This window comes from Dunckerocampus dactyliophorus, chromosome 15, assembly GCF_027744805.1.
Source record: "Dunckerocampus dactyliophorus isolate RoL2022-P2 chromosome 15, RoL_Ddac_1.1, whole genome shotgun sequence".
In the NCBI taxonomy this organism is placed as follows: domain Eukaryota; kingdom Metazoa; phylum Chordata; class Actinopteri; order Syngnathiformes; family Syngnathidae; genus Dunckerocampus; species Dunckerocampus dactyliophorus.
Window position 1 is genome coordinate 16326515 of NC_072833.1, and position 19742 is coordinate 16346256.

Here is a 19742-nt window from a genome sequence, read left to right on the forward strand (position 1 = left end):
CGTGACTATGGGCATTATGGGAGTTCTTGTAGTCTTTCTCTCTCCTCAAGAGGCGAGTGTCTCGACGAAAGCTAGTACTTTGTCATTCATTTGCAACTTGTGTGGCCACTACCTTCACAGTCACAGTCAGGGTGTAGCCTGTATTGCCGCTTCTCGCCCCAGTTACAACACTTTTTAGACAATTTCCGACAGTTTTAGTTGACGTTACCCCTTGAAATGTGACGGTTTTGTTTGTACCAGAATATAATTTTTGTAAATGCATGTGTCAATCAAAATGCACCATGTGTATCATTGTTAAATGTTACAGTGTGCTTTTAACAACCATGATTGTCAACATCATATGAATGCGTGAACGCGCTTTTATTTTGAAGGTAGCTGTGCACATCCGATTTTCCCCGGCTTCCTGTTGCTAGATTATACAGTATTTACTGTTTATCACGTAGTCTGCTGTACTGCTCCGTGAAGTTTTCTTTCTTTTTGGCAACTTTAGAGGGAAGAAATGACTTTGCACCGGGGAAATTAACAAGTTGATTTACTGTTTACGAGCGTGCCTCCCACAAAGTTTGTCACCATGAGAAGCAGGAGCAACTCGGGCGTGAAATTGGACAACTATGCCCGCATAGTGCAGCAAACTATCCTGAAGCACCAAGTGAGTGTTAAATTATTGTAGTATCACATAATAATAAACTCAAATAACCACTTTACTCTTACTTCTGCTGCAATATCTGCTGAAAGTGAAGTAAACAGATATTACGCAAGGCTTTTGTGTTACTCAAGGAAATAGTTTTCATCTTTCTTTGCTCTCTTGTGTTTAAAAGGCGAACCTTGCCATTCATCATGGGCTATAATGGAATTCCCGTCATATGAGAAGAGCGCTTCACAAGTATTTGCATTTGGATTGAAAAAATAAGTAAATACTGAAGGAGCAGCCAGGTTTTGTCCACACGAATTAACATTCTGACAGCAAACTCCAGCTTAGTAGAAGTACAAAACCTCCAGCCCCTTTTCATGCAGTGATAAAACAATGCAGATATCAACAAGTGTGACATTAGGTGGTTGGTTTGGATCCCAGACGCAGAAGCAGTGGTAGCCTTCACAAGCACAGGTGGAACAATGTGTAAAAAATTGTCATTGAAGCAAAGGAACAGGACTCATGGAAGAAACTAAATTAGAGGGCACTATTTTTCCACTTGAATGGAAAAGAGAAATGTAACATTTAGCTTGTTTTGTACAGGAGAAGTCTTTTTGTCCTTAGATTTGATTACACATGTCTTCACAGGATCCGGTCACAGGCCTTCTACCGGGCAGCAGCGACCAGCCGGATGCTTGGGTCCGAGACAATGTTTACAGCGTCTTGTCTGTGTGGGCCCTCAGCCTAGCCTACAGGAAGAACGCTGACAGGGACGAAGACAAAGCGAAAGCCTACGAACTGGAGCAAGTACGTGTGTTTATGTTTGAGAATGTGTTCTTTCTATGGATAAATAACCATATTCAAGCCTATTTGCAGAGTGTAGTGAAGTTAATGAGAGGAATTCTGCAGTGCATAATGAGGCAGGTAGGTTGGCTAGTTTTTTTTACCATTTTGATGTGCAAGAAGAGGTCTTGATGAAAGCTAAAACCACATCTTATGTCATCCCACAGCTGGATAAAGTGGAGAAGTTCAAGTATAGTCGCAGCACGTCCGACTCGCTCCACGCCAAGTACAACACCAGGACCTGCAGCACAGTGGTCGGCGACGACCAGTGGGGTCACCTGCAAGTGGATGCCACCTCGCTATTCCTGCTCTTCCTCGCCCAGATGACGGCGTCTGGTACGTATTCCTGGTGTTTTTGTCTTCCATTTTGGAATAATGTGATGACTATACTGCGTGTGTGTGTGTGTGTGTTAGGTCTTCATATCGTCTACACCCAGGACGAAGTGGACGTTGTGCAAAACCTAATGTTCTACATCGAGGCGGCTTACAAAGTGGCAGTAAGTGGCAAGTTTTGTGTGTTTTTATATTTCAAGACACACTCAGAGAGTGTCCCACTAACTGTGTCCATCCCTCTGTGACTGCTCACAGGATTATGGGATGTGGGAAAGAGGGGACAAAACCAACCAGGGAATCACTGAAATAAACGCCAGCTCCATAGGCACTGCCAAGGTAAACAACTGTGTGGTTAGAAATAAGTCAGAGAGGAGAGACTTTCCCTTCCTGAGAGTCAGAACTGCTTCTCATGTTCAAATCTGGATTAAAGGTGTCCAGTAGCTTCATTGACCTTTAGGATGCCTTTTAAATGACCTGCACTCAGGAGTCAAACTCAAGGAAGGACTTGCTAGCTTATTTCCCTGCCAAGTACAACCTTATATAACAGAGTGGAGGTCACTGCGAGCGCTGTCCTTTGCCTTGTGGCTATCAGGAGGGATCGGGTTCCCCGTGTCTTACAAGTGGCTAAATTAAGACATTGGGAATCAGGCTTCACAGTGGAATGCAATTACTTCTAAAACAGTTGCGGTAACAGTACAGTTATTTATGGAGCAAAATATAGTGCAAAAAGTAGTAGACAGTGGAAGTCGTTGATGTCAACGCCACTCGGGCTGGCCGACTGACACTGACATAAGCGGTTGTCGACATGTTTGAAATCGAAACTAGCCATTGCTTGCACATTTACATGAGGCAGAGATGTAAGGAATTCTTGGGTAACAAAGGATTTTTTTTTAACCTACTGCTGTTTGACATTTTTTCCTCCATTTGTGCATATTTTTATTTTTGTTTTCCTGTTTCAATATAATATTTTATGTTGTTATCGAACTGCTTCTGTGGTATTTTTGCTGTCTTTTGTGTCTTGACTCCAATGATGATGACGCTTTTGTAAAAATAATTAAACTGGTGCATTTGCTAACCGCTGTGTTCGAATCCAGGTTAATACTACCATGTTTTCATTTTCAAGCTTACGTTGCACTGAGCAGGAAGTAATTGTGTGCACCTTTTAATACTGTGTAACTATACCGTAGTTATGTTGCTGTCGTTTCGAGCTGCTGAGCGATGACGTTAACAATGCTACAACACATGTCGGCATAAACGGACCAATTTTTCATAGAAATGAACCTGATGTCGGCAAAAGTGGTTGACCATGTACAGTATGTTGACATCGACTTAAGTGGGCACTTTTTATTAATAATAAGGACTTGGTAGACTGGGACTTGATTAGTTAGTTGCTTGATGGCTCCTTATGTGTTATGTGTCGACTGAAACAGGTGACACTATGCAAAAATCTCCTTACATTTTAACATCTAGGCAGCTCTGGAGGCGCTAGATGACCTCAACCTCTTTGGAGCCAAAGGTGGACCGGGATCAGTGGTCCACGCTCTGGCTGACGACATCCAGCACTGCCAGGTAGCCTGCGATCAAATCCACACATTTATACGTGTCAACTTACCTTGCGTCCTTTGTTTTCTTCCTCCAATTTCTTCATCAGTCCATCCTGACGTCCATGCTCCCCAGAGCATCCATTTCCAAAGAGGTGGATGCCGGTGTCCTTGCCATAATCTCCTACCCCGCGTTTGCAGTAGAGGACATGAATATCGTCAACATGACCAAGGAGGAGATCATCTCCAAGCTGCAGGTGCCCACAGTCTACTGTATCAGGTGTGGTTTTAAGCAGGAGTCCTGTGGAACTTTGCATAATCGTCAGTGTCTCTCTTTAGGGTCGCTATGGCTGCTGCAGGTTCCTCCGAGATGGACACAAAACTCCCAAAGAGGTCAGTGACGTCAAAGGGAAAGCCAGGTTGGAATCTGATGACATTAATGCCGCTTATTTTTTTGTCCCCTTCAGGATCCCAATCGTTTGTATTACGAGTCAGCTGAGCTGAAGTTGTTTGAGAACATTGAGTGCGAGTGGCCCCTCTTCTGGACCTACCTCATCCTAGATGGAATTTTCATCAACAGCCCCGAGCAGGTAAAAATTCGTAAATCGGTCAGCCTGCATTTACACCTGCAATCCTGGTGGTCATCCTTGCAGGTGCAAGAGTATCAAGAGGCTCTGGAGGGCATTCTGATCAAGCAGAAGGATGGAATACGACTGCTACCTGAGCTCTACAGTGTCCCACCAGATAAGGTCACTCTTGAAACCAAATTTGATCAAATAATTTTTCTACAGTCTTAATTATTTCAACAAGTTTCCAAATAGGTCCAGGAGGAGTACATGAATCCTCACACAGTGGAGAGGATTCCGATGGGAAAGTGTCCCCTGAAGTGGGGACAGTCTCTCTACATCCTAGGAAAGCTTCTGTCTGAGGTGATGGTCACTTTATATTATTTAATTTGACCGTGATCTCAGTTTGGACACCATTTATTACTTTTAAAGTGATGTTTTTTTTCCCCAGGGTTTTCTCGCCCCTGGAGAGATCGACCCTCTGAACCGCCGCTTCTCCACCATCCCCAAGCCAGATGTGGTGGTGCAAGGTGAGCACATGACGTGGAGGAAGTTGATAGGCCAAATATTGTGACATAACATCCCATCCTCGCAGTGTCCATTCTGGCTGAGACAGAGGAGATCAAAGAGCTGCTGTCGAAGAACGGCATCGACGTGGAAACAGTGGCCGACATTCACCCCATCCATGTACAGCCCTCAAGGGTGCTCAGCCACATCTACGCCCGACTCGGTAACCTGCCCGAAAAAACATCTTGAAAGAGTATGAAGACAGAACAACTGGACATTGTTGCTTCTCCAGGTCGGAACCCAAGGCTCGGTCTGACGGGACGGCCCTACAGGAGGATCGGCGTGTTGGGAACCTCCAAGTTCTACATCATTAGGAACACAATCTTCTCATTCACGCCTCAGGTGTGTTATGTCATCAACAGTCATTGTTGTGTTGTTCAAGGAGAAATTAAGTAATGAGCCATCCCATCGTTCTACAGTTCCTGGACCACCAGCAGTTCTACCTGGCCTTAGACAATAAAATGATAGTGGAGATGCTGAGAACAGAAATTTCCTACCTGTCGTCCAGATGGAGGATGACGGGAAGGCCCACTGTCACGTTCCCCATCTCTCAGACGATGCTTAGTCAGTATACTGAGATGGTCACTCACACTTTGATCATGCAGCGCCATGCTGTTCTTAGCATTGTCCTTTGTCTTTAGCTGAAGACCACACAAACCTGGACCCTGCTGTGCTGGCAACGCTGAACAAGCTACAAGATGGCTACTATGGAGGAGCAAGGTGGGTTTACATTGACAAATTAGCAAACAATTATACTTATTTTTGGTAATCCAAATTTTCACGATTCACAATGTTAAAGTTAACCACATAACCTTATCTGTGTGGATGATGGAGGGAAGGGTCAGTATGTCCATAACCCTTGTGATTGCAGTCTTCTTTTGGGTTTTAGCCCTGATGACAATCACGTGGAATTGTATAGTTGCCTATTCTCAGTCCCGGTATGTTCTTTCTCATCTTAGCAAAGGCTAAATGAGAGGGCAAAGGAGAGGCCTTTGATGGGTTGTATGAGAGTCTAGACGGTAAGGAAGGAGAAAAGGGCCTGTACAGATTGGTAAGGCAGAGAGATCATGATGGGAAGAGTGTGCAGGTTATGGTGATCAAGGACAGAAGTGGGAATGTGCTCACAAGTGTGGATAGTGTGAGGGAAAGATGGAAAAAATACTGCGAATAACTAATGAATGCAGAAAACGAGAGAGAGAGAAGATGTTTCCAGATGACTTTGTAATCTGGAGTGAGAGTAGAGAGCAGGTGGAAGAAAACCTATGGGAGTGGAGCAATGAGCTGGAGAGAACAGCAATCAAGGTCAGTCAAAGCAAGACAGAATACTTGTGAAAGTGAAAGCCGCCGTTCCACTCACGAACATACGCATCATCTTTGTGATCCACCTGGCGCCGATCCCTGTGTCCCAGTACTTCATGGGTGAAATGTATTCCAGTCAAAAAAATGGAAAAGTTAGTTCATTAATAAGTTCATTGAAAGGTAGACTCTGTGGCGTAAACACCGGCTCCCAAGATACGACACTGGCGTGTGACGACACTCTTTTCACACCCCAGACGGGCAGCTCCTGTCTTGCTTAAATACACGCCTCCAGCGCATTTTTGAAACATATTATATCCATGATACGATAAACATTATAGATAGATGACGATGACGTATAATATAGAGAGATAACCTGTAAATGTTCATATTGCACATGACAAAAGTTATCTTCCAGCCGAGTATTCAATAGTGGTCCGCTTAAGGACATCTCTAGACTGTTATGGAACTGTGTGGCCATTACAGTCTGTGAGGATGCAAGGAGTAGAGGTGAGGAAAGTGGAGGAGTTTACATACTTAGGGTCAACCGTTCAGAGCAACGGGAGTGTGGAAGACAGGTGAAGCGAGTGCAGGCGGTGTGGAGTTGGTGGAGAAGAGTGTCAGGAATCCTTTGTGACAAAATAGTGAAGGGAAGGCTTTACAGGATTGTAGTGAGACCAGATCTAATGTAAGGTCTGGAGACAGCAGCTCTGACCAACAGACAGGAGGCAGAGCTGAAGATGCTTAGATTTTTGTCGGGAGTGACGAGGATGGACAGGATTACAGTAGAAACGAGCAGATCAGACGAGCAGCCCAATTTAGACGTCTGGGAGACAAGGTCAGAGAGGCTTGACTCAGATGGTTTGACCATGTGAGAAGGAGGGTGTGTGATTATATTGGTAAAAGGATGCTGGAGATGGTCTGCCAGGGAGGAGGAGAAGGGGAAGACCAAAGAGGAGGTTTCTTGATGTGGTTAGAGAGGACATGCAGGTGGATGCAGAGGAAGATGCAAAGGACAGGGCAAGATGGAAACCGGTGATTCGCTGTGGCAACCCCTACTGGGACAAGCGGAAAGTTGAAGAAGATGAAGATGTTGTTTTTCATCTTGCACAAGATAAAACCCAAATAGACAATCAGTCCCTTGGTGTTTTCCAGTTTTATTCCAGTTCATTGTAACAATGAGAAAAATTACTATTACGCTTTCCCACTGACATTCCCTGTTCAGGATCCAGACAGGGAAGCTGTCGGAGTTCTTGACCACCTCCTGTTTCGCTCACCTCAGCTTTTTGGATGGTAAGGCCTCAGGCAGCATGGGCCATGACGAGGAGTATAATGGTGATGATGATGCAGGTGACGTCGAGGGATACGTGCATGAGTTGCGCAATGACGATGGTAAGGAAACGACAGAGGATGGATGGATGACGGGTAGCCTCTGTGTTCTTTTAACTGTATTACTCCCTCTCCTTAATGAATTAATGACCAAACTTGATTAATTACCTCCAGCTCCACCCTGACCCCATCCTCTCTCAGCCGGCATGATGACAGCACCAGAAGGACTTACTTTTAATCACATCGTCATTTGTATGGGAAGGTCTTGGCGAGGAAATTAGTGGTGCTCCGATTATTACCTGCTAATTTCCGTGAAAAAGTATGTGATCCGTCAATACTTTCAATTCCGATCACAAAAACCGGTAGACGTAAGTGTTTCTTTCATATTGTGCAGGCGTGTGGTGGCAAACCCAAACAAACATGCCTTCCGTGTGGAGCTTTTATGCGATTTGTGAGGGTGATGCTAAATTTGCATCCTCCAACGCATGCCACGTAAAAATATCTTGTGTGGGGAACACTTAAAAAGCTTAAACATAACAAATTTAATATGGCATTTGAAGAACAAATAGTATTGTATAAGAGTATGGTGGGTTTTTGAGGCTCACGGAGTAGTAACAGTAAAGCGGAAGCCAGCACTTGGTAACACTCGTCTGTATGAGCTTCACAGTCAGAAGGCTGAGCAAATAACTTGAAAAATAATTGAATTCATCTCAATGACCAGCCTCTCTCAGTGGTGGAAGACACCGGGTTCTGCCGACTGCTCTCTCACTTGGACTCTTGCTATGTGCTAACTGGAAGGAAATATTTCACAGACCCAGCCCTGCTCCAGCTCCACCAGACAGTGTACTCTCACATTTGAAAGTCTCTTTAAAGAAGACATCTAATCCTCTAAGTTTCTTGAGTCATATGTTGTAGGTTTTTTTGAAAAGTAATTAAAAACTGTTTTTGTCACAATTAAGGCGATTTTATGGTTCCTTTTTTCAGATCACAAAGCCAGTAGCACTAATAAATAAATTGAAAATTGTACAGTTACTCCATGGATATCAGCAGCAATTGGCTAATCTCACTCATGGTTGATTGGTATCGGAATTGGCCACATAAAACCCTGATCAGAGCACCGCTAGAGAAAGTGTTTTGCATGTCTTTGCTGCTATTGGCTACTAAAAGAGTGACTATTGCATTGCTTTATCGACAACATTTTGCTTGGAATGATGTCAGAAAGGCTGTTACTGTACTGCATGGCAGTTAATGGGCAAAAAAAAGCGACAAACTAAATGCAGTTGTCAACAATGCCTCTCCCCGTAGAGGCTGATGACCTTGCCCAGTACTTGGACCACCTCTTGGCCCACGCAGCGCCCAAGAAGCCCAAACTGCAGGCGGGTGGGCTGGAGAAGTTCAAGGCTGTGGCCACCAAAACAAAAGAGATTGTGACCCTGATGAGCAAAGCCCAGGACCTCAACGTGCAAGGTAGGTTGAGCTGTCATCTGGATTCAGATTAGAATTCCAACACCATCCTAAAAAGGCTTTTGTCTTTCCAGAAGTCAATATGTACCTGCCCAATAAGCTGTTTCGTTCTCGTCAGCCATCACTCAATCTGAATCTACCGGACTCTTCTGCGCTACCAGAGACTCAGGTGGGGTTTTATTTGTGAGTTGTGAGTTCACCAATGAGAAACAGCAATCTTGCATTTTGGCATCCCTCATGCTGTTATGTCAGGTCCCAGAGGTGACGGTGACCCCTCAAAGTGGCGTGCCTCGGGATGCTAGCGGAGCTATCGAATACGATGCCCTAGCTCAGCTGCTGAAAGACACCCAGAGTCTGCAGGATCAAGCCGACATCCTCTACATCCTCTTCAAAGACAAGTGAGATTCTCTCCTTTTCATGTCATAGATGGACTGATGAGGTCCTAAAAACTTCAAAAACAGGGGCATCGAGTGGGACACACGTCTGCACGGCAAAGGCCCCACAGTGCGTTTGCTGCTCACTGACTTGTATGAGAAGGCAGGCGAGCTGAAGGACTGGGGTCTGATCAGAATGATCTCCGGCATACTGAGAAAGAAGGTGGAGGAGCTGGACTCGGTAGGGAACACAGAGAATGGACTTTAGACTCATGTCATAAACGTCTTTTATTAGATATGGCATCAAAAACCCAGCAGTTGTTCTCTGATTGGCTGTGATCTCTCCCCAGGCTTGCTCTGACTTGCTGGCCCACCAGAAGCACCTGACTGTGGGTCTTCCTCCTGAGCCCCGAGAGAAGACTATCACCGCTCCCATCCCTCCAGACCAGCTGGCGGCGCTCATTGATGAGGCCAGCGACAACAACATCAGCGTGGCCATACTCACTCAGGTGAGCACAGCATCCATCACCCCTGCTCTCCATCACCACTCCTTTCATCCTGACTCCTACCCCTCAGGAGATCATGGTGTACCTGGCGATGAGCATCAGGACACAGCCCGACTTGTTCAGCGAAATGTTCCGGCTCCGCATCGGGCTCATCATACAGGTCATGGCCACAGAGCTCGCCCAGTCGCTGAACTGCTCCGGTAAATGCCACAGGAACCCTTTGTTTTGAAAATGTTGGGCTCTTTCAATTAAATGTGTTTTCCTTTAGGGGAAGAGGCCACTGAGAGCCTGATGAGTCTGAGCCCCTCGGAGCTGAAGAACCTCCTCCACCACATCCTGAGCGGCAAGGAGTTTGGTGTGCAGCGCAGCGGTCTGTCCACCCATCGAATTCCACTTTTTTCCACCTCGTCTTGTGCTGCTAGGTGGTCACCACACGAGTCATTCGCTCTTTGTGTCGTCCGTAGTGCGCGACACGGAAGCCGGCGTCAGTCCCGCCATCTCCATCCATCACCTTGGCAACGTGGGTGCCACCAAGAGCGAGAGGGCCGGAATCAGCAAGCTCAAGAGCGACATGAAGATGGTAGGCAGCAAACCTCATTATCAGTATTATCATTTTAGCAGCAGCATCCTTTGAACTATTGATCTATGCACAGACTTTTTGGAAAAAAACGCCATCAAATGGAAGGTTTTCCCTCAAATGACTTTCCTCAGTCATTTGATTGGCTGAAATGGCCGAACAGTTGGGATGAAAGTACTGTGGTCTTTTTTTTTCCAGCTGGAGCACAGGATGTCTCTGACGGGGCCCAGTAAGGTGACGATGCCTGATGATTGGGTGCTAATTCACCGTCTTTAATCGGGGGCGGTGGAAGGCATTGGGGGAGTGGGGGGTATCGATGCAGTAAATCTGAGTTTGAGTTCACTTGTAATTATAAGTTCTTAATTGGAAAGTGATTTTGCAACGTGGCTGTTTTGAGGAGCTTTGTGTTGTAATCAGCATGATTCATTCATGTTGTTGTTTTGTAGGTGGAGCACAGGTCCTCCTTGACCGACCCCTTTCAGGTGACGTCCCCCTAATGAACGAGTAGAGGACAGGGGTTTAATTTGAAGATGTTTTGTGATAAAATATGAGGTTTAATGAGAGATTGTTTTTGTTGCAGGCGGATCGTAGAGTGTCTTTGACAGACGCAGTCAAGGTGACCATTCATACGAAGACATCTCATTTGTTTGGATGTCATAGTGCAGTAAATATCCACATGTATTGGGACACATGCTTCCAGCAGGATGAAAATGTAGAGTTTTTACAATATTTGACAAGATTTTGGAGTGTGGCTGAATTTTTGATTCAGTCAGGTGTACACACAAAATCATGCTAGAAAAGAAAATGGTCTCTGCAGACCTGGAAGCATACAATTGCGCAAAGTCTTGACTTACCGTATTAACTGGAGGTGTGTCCCAAGACTTGTGTCCATGTAGCATATAACGTAAAGGTCCCCTATAATGCAAAAGATACTTTTTAATGGCATTCTAACAGTGACATGAGTCCCTAGAGCAGGGGTTACCAACACAGTGCCCACGGGCACCAGGTAGCCCCCCACGACCACATGAGGCGCCCGCAGGGCTGCTTTTCAATCAGGTTTTCAGTTAATAATGTGAGAACACTAGAAAGAAATGTATTCTGAAACATAAAATGTGAGTTGTGGATACCAGCATTTTGTGAATGTTTTGGTAAAACAAGCATATTTGATTTGTTTGGGTTGAAATAATGTATGAAAATCATTTCTACAAAAATGAGTAGCAAGTGGCCATTTTTATTTTCTAAAAGTAGCTCTCGCAAGAAAAAATGTTGGTGACCCCTGCTCTAGAGCCTGTTCATCTCCTTCACTTGCTTGTTACACTATTGAGATGAGGCGCTCTAATGTTTGATTTTGAAGTTGCAGCTTTTCATGACGTCATGAAGGAAAAACCTCCTTCATCACGTTCTTGTTCGCCCCTAGCTATATGGTCCTGTGTACACACCAGCCAAAGCAGGGTTTGCTACACGTCTTAGAATATAGCTCTGCCAACTCCCCGCCAGTGAACAACAGACGTATAAGTTTGTTCATTTAGTTTTTCCTTCAGCAAATACGCTAAACTAGCCTGATGTTGCTGTCCTACTTAGTGTTACGCAATACATGGCATTATTACGTTGAACAAGTGCAGAGTTAAGAGTCGGTATGTCAAAAGTGGATAAAGTGCAGTGCTTCTTGGAGCACAGCTCTTTTAGCATTAAAGCTACAACCACACAAAACAACATGTTCCCTGTAGAGCTTACTAAAAGCACTTTTAAACTGTCTAAATTCCACCATCAAGGCTAGATTTTGGCCAACACACTAACTGGGGCCTCCGAGAAAAAATAGAACAGTATAATATGGGACCTCTTAAAGTTGCCATATACTACACTTTCAACTTTTCAGACTTATTTATATGTTTCAATGTTGTACTCTGTGTTCTACATGATGTGGAAGTACCATATCATGAGATTAGTGTGTTTTTAAGTCATCCATCTTTCAAATTTCTCACGCCACAACTTTAGGAAGTCCTTGTATGACAACTCTGGCGACCGCTGCTCATTACCGTTACCGTCACTTTTTCTTGAAAGTGGCAGCAATAAAGTGTTTTTTCAGACGTAAGAATTGTGTACAGGTGATCCTCTGTTTACAATGTTCTGTGGTTAAGTACTTGCTCCCAGAAATGAATTAAAAATAATGAATCTTTTTGGTACGTAAACTTGCTTAAGAAGTAGTTACAGAGCGCGTGGTGGAAGAATACAGGGTGTGCATGCTGCTACACTGAGGAAGGATAACATCGCTTATTAGCTTATTAGGTTATTGCACTTCATAATGTCTCCCAAGTGGCAGTTCACCATAGAAAAGGAAAGCCATCACCATGGAAGTGAAAAGAACATCGAAAAAAAACTCTGACATCAGAGAACCATCCACCAATATTGGCTGCTGTTTAGGACTCAGCCGTGCGACTGTGGCGACCATCATGAAGGATAAAGTTTACTAAATGCTAATGAACCCCAAAGCGTTATGATTTGTCTTTTAACATTTTAAGAATTTTAGTCTAGGTAGCTTATTATTTCATTTAACAATAATTGTGTCATTTATCATCTCAGGGTCTTGTTCACGAGTGAGGGAAGGTTGGAGCGTGAGGTCGATCGGCGGATTTGCACAGCGTCTGCAGTAATGCGGTCGCTGTACCGGACCGTCGTGGTGAAGAGAGAGCTGAGCCGGAAGGCAAAGCTCTCAATTTACCGTTCAATCTACAGTATGTTCCCACCCTCACCTATGGTCACGAGCTTTGGGTCGTGACCCAAAGAACAAGATCGCGGATACAAGCGGCTGAAATGAGTTTTCTTCGTAGGGTGGCGGGACTCACCCTAAGAGATAGGGTGAGGAGCTCGGTCATCCGGGAGGAGCTCAGAGTAGAGCCACTGCTCCTTCACATTGAGAGGAGCCAGCTTAGGTGGCTCGGGCATCTAGTTTGTATGCCTCCCGGATGCCTCCCTGGTGAGGTGTTTCGGGCATGCCCAGCCGGGAGAAGGCCGCGGGGAAGACCGAGGACACGCTGGATGGATTATGTCTCACAGCTGGCCTGGGAATGCCTTGGTGTCCTCCCGGTGGAGTTGGAGGAGGTGGTCGGGGACCGGGAAGTCTGAGCTTCTCTACTAAGACTGCTGCCCCTGCGACGTGGACCCGGATAAGCGGAGGAAAATGGATGGATGGATGTGCCATTTAATTGATTTATTTTAATCATTTTATTACAGTATTTTATGTCCTTCATGTGTTCTGTGTACAGCGTGAATGACTTGGGAATTAATTTACGTATAAGTACTGACTTCCTCTAAAACTCAATTTACATCATAATCTAGGAACAGAACTTGTTTGTAACCCGAGGAACACCTGTATCTAAACCGGAGTAACGCAGAGTTACAATGAAGAGATATTTGTTTTTTGGGGAGCTAAAGACCTACCTGATGGTCACTGCTCATCTGCGCTTGCAACATCACGGACAGCTGTTTTGTGAAGAAAGCACAGTTTGACGCCGGATTATCCAATATTCATTCAACAATATCCAATTCTTCTTTACTGTTTGCTAATAAGCATTAGCATGTAAACGGTTGTGGGAGGCATATCTCTATGCAGCTCTGAGTGGTGGCGGAGGGCTGGAGCCAGCCCTCGGCCCCTGACCAATGGCAACAGAGTAGGTTGTGGAATTTGAGCGTTTTGACCAAGAGGAGAAGAACGCAGATTTGCCCTGTGCACAATTTGAGATTTAGGGACCATTTTGCTGAAATAAACTTACCATAGACCCCCACTGGGATCCAATATCATTTTAACAGCGCCTAAATTGAGCAGGATACAGCTCCTTTAAGCTTGACATCTTGGATGCATTCAGACTTTTCCAGTCCTAAAAAGTGTTTCTTCTCTCCTAGCCCGAGCAGAGTGTGACATCCCCTCGCAAGGTGATAAAAGCTCAACATCAGCGTTGAATTCCAGCATGAACTCTCTGCTTGCTCCAATCACCTTCAGACAGTTTTGTTTGTTTGCCTTCGTTGTCCTGATTTCTCTGCAGACGTCCTTAATTTTATCGCTTCTGGCTGCCTTTTCCCTCCAGTATAATCTGCCACTTGTTTCATGTTGCTTCCTGCATATTGTCCCTCTGTCGCCTCTCAGAGCCTCCGATCTCATTCGCTGGACATCGACAACATCGAGTCAGGGGTAAAATTGTTTTTTTTTTGGTGTCTTCATTAGCTGTATGTTGCTATGGAAACACTTTTTTCCAACTATGACTTGGAGGGGAGTGTCAAGCTTCTCAGCAGCTCGTGCATCTTTCTTTCACTCCTCAGAGGTACAGACTTCCCTCCATTGAGTCGCTGGACATTCCGGAGGGCATCTCGGTGGCGAAGGACACCAGACATGGACAGTGGCTACGCAGGAGGCGCCTGGATGGCTCGCTCAACCGAGTACCCATCGGCTTCTACCAGAAAGTCTGGAAAATTCTGCAGAAAGTGAGTCTGCACGCTCACATTGAAAGGTTCCCTCATCTTTCAAACATTAATTCATTTATAATTTAACATTTGATTTTAGGACTAAAGAAATTATTTTTAATATTTTAATTTTATATGTACAGAACGGCAGCTGCAGTGATGCAAACTCTGTATCGGTTTGTTTTGGTGAAGAGGGAGCTGAGCCGAAAGGCTCAATTTATCGGTCAATCTATATTCCCTACCTCACCTACGGTCATGAGCTCTGGGAAAGGATAAGATCACGGTTACAAGTGGCCGAAACGAGATTCTTTTGTAGGGTCATCCGGGGGAAACTCTTGAGTAAGAGCTTCTACTCCTTCGCATTGAGAGGAGCCAGACGAGGTGGCTCGGGCATCTGGTCAGGATGTCGCCTGGACGCCTCCCGTATTTAGGGCACGTCCGACCGGCAGGAGGCCTTGGGGAAGACCCAGGACTGTCTCTGAACTGGCCTGGGAACGCCTCAGGATCTGCCGGGATGAGCTGGGGAGAGGGAAGTCTTGGGTTCCTGTCTTAGGCTGCTGTCCCCGTGACCTGACCCCCGATAAGCTGAAGAAAATGGATGGATGGATATTTTCCTTTAATATGTCAATAAAAAAAACACACACAATTTGAATATAATCATCCCTATAAATGTAGTTAAATTTTTAAAATATTTTAAAATATTTTTAAATAATGTAATTGTATATATAATATCTTTCAAATCAAATAATAACCCATTTAAAACAATTTTAATCTAATCATGCATATATATTCGTAAATATAGATTTAAAAAAACCTTGCATAATGCACAAAAGTCTGCCTTTTCATGATCAATTCTCTCTTTTGTTTAAATAAGCTGTCAATGTTGTCTTCCAGTGTCACGGCCTGTCCATCGAGGGTTTCGTCCTTCCTTCATCCACCACCAGAGAGGTCTTGACTCGTTACCATTAGGTGAATTTTTGGGGGGGTGTGATCCAAGGTTTGACCACCTCTCTGCCTTCCCCCAGATGACCCCCGGAGAGATCAAGTTCTCCGTCCACGTGGAGACGGTGCTGAATCGCGTTCCGCAGCCTGAGTACCGCCAGCTGCTGGTGGAGGCTATCTTGGTGCTCACCATGCTGTCTGACGTCGACATCCCCAGCATTGGCTCCATCATCCACGCTGAGAAGATCGTGCAGCTAGCCAACGACATGTTCTGCAAAGACCAGGTTAGACGCCTCACCCCCTGCTCCTCAACATCCTCGCTCAGCTTCCTCTGTCTTTCTCTCTCTTTATTTGTCCCTTTAGAGGGACCTTGGAGCAGAGGAGCACATCCTGGAGCGCGACCCGTCCACCGGTGTATGCAGGCTGCTGTATGACAGCGCCCCGAGCGGCCGCTTTGGGAGCATGACCTACCTCACCAAGGCGGTGGCAGCGTACGTGCAGGACTTCCTGCCCAGTGGCTCATGTGCCGTCCAGTGAGTGTAAGAGATTTACTACGTTTCTGTTAAGCATCCTGTTTCTCACGGATACACCGGCGCCCTTATTTGGTCACACATCTGGTGCTAACACATCACCGCTTGAAACCACACGCTGAAAGACGGTCAAACACTGATTTAGTTTATTGTTTTATTTATTTTACATTTTGTAAATGAGTGGTTTAATCCTTATGTCATTTGTTTCATTTTAATGATTAATTAATCTTTAAAAAGGTAGTTTTTACGGTTGTGTGTGAGAAGTGATGGGAGCATGATTTTGTGTTATTGTGATATTAATTAATTGTGATCTAACTATATTAATTATAGGACGTTGAGTGAAGTACAGTATGCATATACTGTATTTATCAAGGTTACTTGTGAATGCAGTGGGGTTTTTTTCATGTATACTCAACAAAAATATAAACACAGAACTTTTGTTTTTGCTCCCATTTTTCAAGAGCTGAACTCAAGAAGATTTCTTTTTTTTTATGTACACCAAAAGCGTATCTCTCGCAAATATCGCCCTCAAATCTGCCTTAATATGTGTTAGGGAGCCTTCATAATTCATCCACCTCACACGTGTGGCATACCAACATGCTGATTAGACAGCATGATTATCCGAAAACCAGTCGGTATCCGGTGTATACAAATAGCGTATGCAATGATCTCAAGCCTCCCAAACATGAGTATACTCAAGCCGGTGAGTACGCTGGCGATGCAAGTACTGGGATGTTTTCAGCTTCCAGGAACTGTGTACAGATCCTTGCAACACGGGGCCGTGCATTATCATTCTGCAACATGAGATGATGTTTGTGGATGAATGGCACAACATGGGCTACTCATCCACAACCATCACCTCATGTTGCATTATGATAATGCAACATGAGGTGATGGTTGTGGATGCACATCTGTGTGGCTTTTTGTGTTCATAGAAAAAGTTACATCTCAGTGTTTAGCTCATAGAAAATGACAGCAAAAATGAAAGTATTGTGTTTCTATTTTTGTTTAGTGTAGTTGTGGTTTTGAGTTGTTAAACTCACTTTGGTGCTGTAAGAGATTGTTTATTTGGTAAAATATAGGCATATTGTTGTGATTCAGCTCTAAAAAAGCAATAAAATGAAATATTTTGGCAAACATAAGAGACAATTTGAGCATTTCTTACCATTTGATGTCCACTGCTCCTTTTTTATTGGCCCGCGGGCAAAAAGTTAACAAGAAAGAGTTGATACGTTGACGCTAATGATAATGATATGCTTTGTCCTCTTTAATAAAGCTGACATGCTGGCTGTTTTCTCTTTTAACTGTCTTTTAAGCGATTAAAAAAAAAATTATGTACTTGTATACAGTCGTCCCTTGCTACATCGTGGTTCAAAGATCGCTCCCTCACTCTATTGTGTTTTTTCAAAAATTAGTTAGTAAATTATCCCTGCTTCGTGGTTGACTATGATCCATTATATATACTGTAGCTATCTTAACTTACGTAGTAAAAAAAAGTTCTCACATTCCATGTGGATATGGTACATTTTTGGCTTCTTACTTTGTCCTTCTCTTCTACTCAGTTTCAAACCCTTTCTTAAGTTTAGAATAAGTAAATTGGAAGCTAACTAGCTAGCTCGGTCTGTAGCTTGCTAATGCTTAAAGCCCAGCCCAGCCCGAAGAAAATGTATGGATGGATGGGATATAAATTTTGGAAATATGGGCCATTATTTTATTCAAAAAATAATATACAGTTAGAAATCCCACAGTTTTTGTATGTTTAATGCGAGCGGCAACTGTCCTTGAATGCACCATCTGACTTTCTCCCACGCTGCACAGATAGACTACTATACTGTGTTTTCCCCCTTTTTTCATCTCATATATGGACCCAAAAGCTGATACTACCACTATGTGGAAATGTATAAAGGTATGATTTTATTATCTTATTGAGTGCTAATGTGCATATTTGAGCGGTGCACCTCTCTGAAAAACTCTCCAGGCTCATACTTGTGGATGGTGGGTCTGTATTAATTTAGTGCTGTTAATTTGATGTTCATTTCATAGTTTTACACAATACATAATAAATAAGATCAATTAGATCGCTATAATGTACGTATGTTTTTCTGATGTGTTGAAAATCTTTCCCGGTGACTAGCTAGCGTGCTGCTATGCTTCAGTCCTGGTCACATTGACACAAGCCCTCAAATACAGTAGCTGCCCTCAACTATGCCTGCCAGTAACTAGCAGTTCGTAACCCAAATTTTAGCTCGCAGTTCAAAGCAAAAAAAAACATCGAGCGACTGCTCACATTTAAAAAAAACACTAATTAGTTGGGACATTAGATACAAATAACTTTGATCTTGTTGCGAGAGCCATCTGCCAGGGTTTGGAAGCTGAATTTACCCTTTTCTTTGTCCGTTGCTGCTCAGTATTTGTTCCTGTATGTGGCTCCAAATCAACCGCTGTCTTTCCTCAAACTACTGTGTGGGCAGAGGGTCAAACAGGATGTGTGCATGTTAATAGCGTATTAAAAAAAATGGTGCCGTTAAAGGACATTTTCATTAACGTTAACTTTGACAGCCCTAGTCAAAACATATTGAAATACAAGTGATATGTAGTATTCTGGACACTAGGCGGCAGTAATGACACAACATTGATGAGACGTTACCTTATATTGAGACGTTATTGCATTACCTTTAAAACGGCATGAATTTATGAAGTCAGCCATGGCATGTCCGACATGATAGGATAAAAAAAAAAGTCCTCCACCTATTCCATGTGAAAGTGGTAAGTTTTTGGCTTCTTCAGTTTAGAAGAAATAACTGATTGCTAGCTCGTTAACTCGTTAGCTTGCTCGCTAGCGGCCGTCTTAAGTCCCTACAGGATAAGCGTTGCTTGATGTAAACAATGAATAATTGGAGCGTAAAGGTCACTCACTATAGGGGTGTTATTTTATGTCTACATGGCTGTAATCATGTTAAAAACTGTATTTGGAAAGTCATAAACAGGTTTTCTATGATCTAACTACAAAACTGTTACATTTATAAACATTGAATCCTATATCGTGGAAATTCATTAATCGTGGTTCGTCTGGAACCAATTAACCGTTTTGGACGAGGGACAATTTATTGTTTTGTGTTCAATAAATGACGGTAGGTGTAATGACAGAAAGCGGCCAGCAGATGACACCAGTTAGGTTTGTACAGTCATCAATGACAGCAACGAGCTAATCAATTGAAAGGCTGATTTTTTAACATTTTCTTGTTTTTATTTGAATTTTTTTTCCTCCACATTGAAGCCTGGAAGAGAATCAGGTTTGTGGTACGTTTATGTTTTTTTTTATATTTTATGTCAACGTTTATATTGTACTAAACGTTCAAATTGTACTAAAGCCACTTAAATGGCATTTGGATGGCATTTGGGGTTCAAATTTCACCAGCGTTCTGAGACTAAAATATTTTTTTGCTAAGCTAAAAAAACATCTGATAGATGAGCAAACAGACAAGAATAAACACAGCCTTGAGACTATTGATCTGTACTTTTCCCAGTACAGGCATGTCAACACACGTGCACATCACATTAGGTACACTTGCACAATACACTTGCCCCTCTAAATACATTAAACTAATTACATATTTATATATTAATGTTTTATTCCTATCGTTAATCATTTTGGGTTATTTTTGTTTAATATTTACTTTACATGGATTTATTTGTTTTATGACATAGTACTTTCTCATGCATGTGCAAGTCATTCAACACAATTTAAATCGAATCATGCACATGAATTATATCCACAAAACTGTGTG

The 19742-nt window shown here is 43.6% G+C and overlaps 1 protein-coding gene across 5 annotated transcripts; it reads left to right on the plus strand.

The window, feature by feature from the left end:
• The first annotated feature begins 380 nt into the window (after positions 1–380).
• On the plus strand, positions 381–17116 carry phka1a (phosphorylase kinase, alpha 1a (muscle)). 5 transcript variants are annotated; one of them, XM_054753310.1, is made up of 35 exons: positions 381–649; positions 1280–1438; positions 1508–1555; positions 1642–1810; positions 1889–1971; positions 2063–2143; positions 3278–3376; positions 3459–3605; positions 3688–3741; positions 3816–3938; positions 4002–4097; positions 4170–4277; positions 4366–4444; positions 4510–4644; positions 4714–4823; positions 4901–5045; positions 5123–5201; positions 7003–7169; positions 8412–8573; positions 8645–8739; positions 8823–8968; positions 9032–9185; positions 9295–9453; positions 9521–9650; positions 9719–9820; positions 9915–10030; positions 10226–10261; positions 10474–10509; positions 10608–10643; positions 13928–13957; positions 14169–14213; positions 14342–14503; positions 15377–15430; positions 15508–15708; positions 15788–17116. In XM_054753310.1, the coding sequence occupies exons 1-35, from the start codon at positions 572–574 to the stop codon at positions 15959–15961; spliced, it is 3798 nt and encodes a 1265-aa protein (XP_054609285.1). In that variant the 5' UTR covers positions 381–571; the 3' UTR covers positions 15962–17116. The 5 variants fall into 5 exon arrangements, with proteins under 5 accessions (XP_054609285.1, XP_054609286.1, XP_054609287.1 ...); XM_054753311.1 differs by lacking the exon at positions 13928–13957; XM_054753312.1 differs by lacking the exon at positions 10226–10261 and having other exon boundaries at positions 382–649.
• The last annotated feature ends 2626 nt before the right edge of the window (positions 17117–19742 follow it).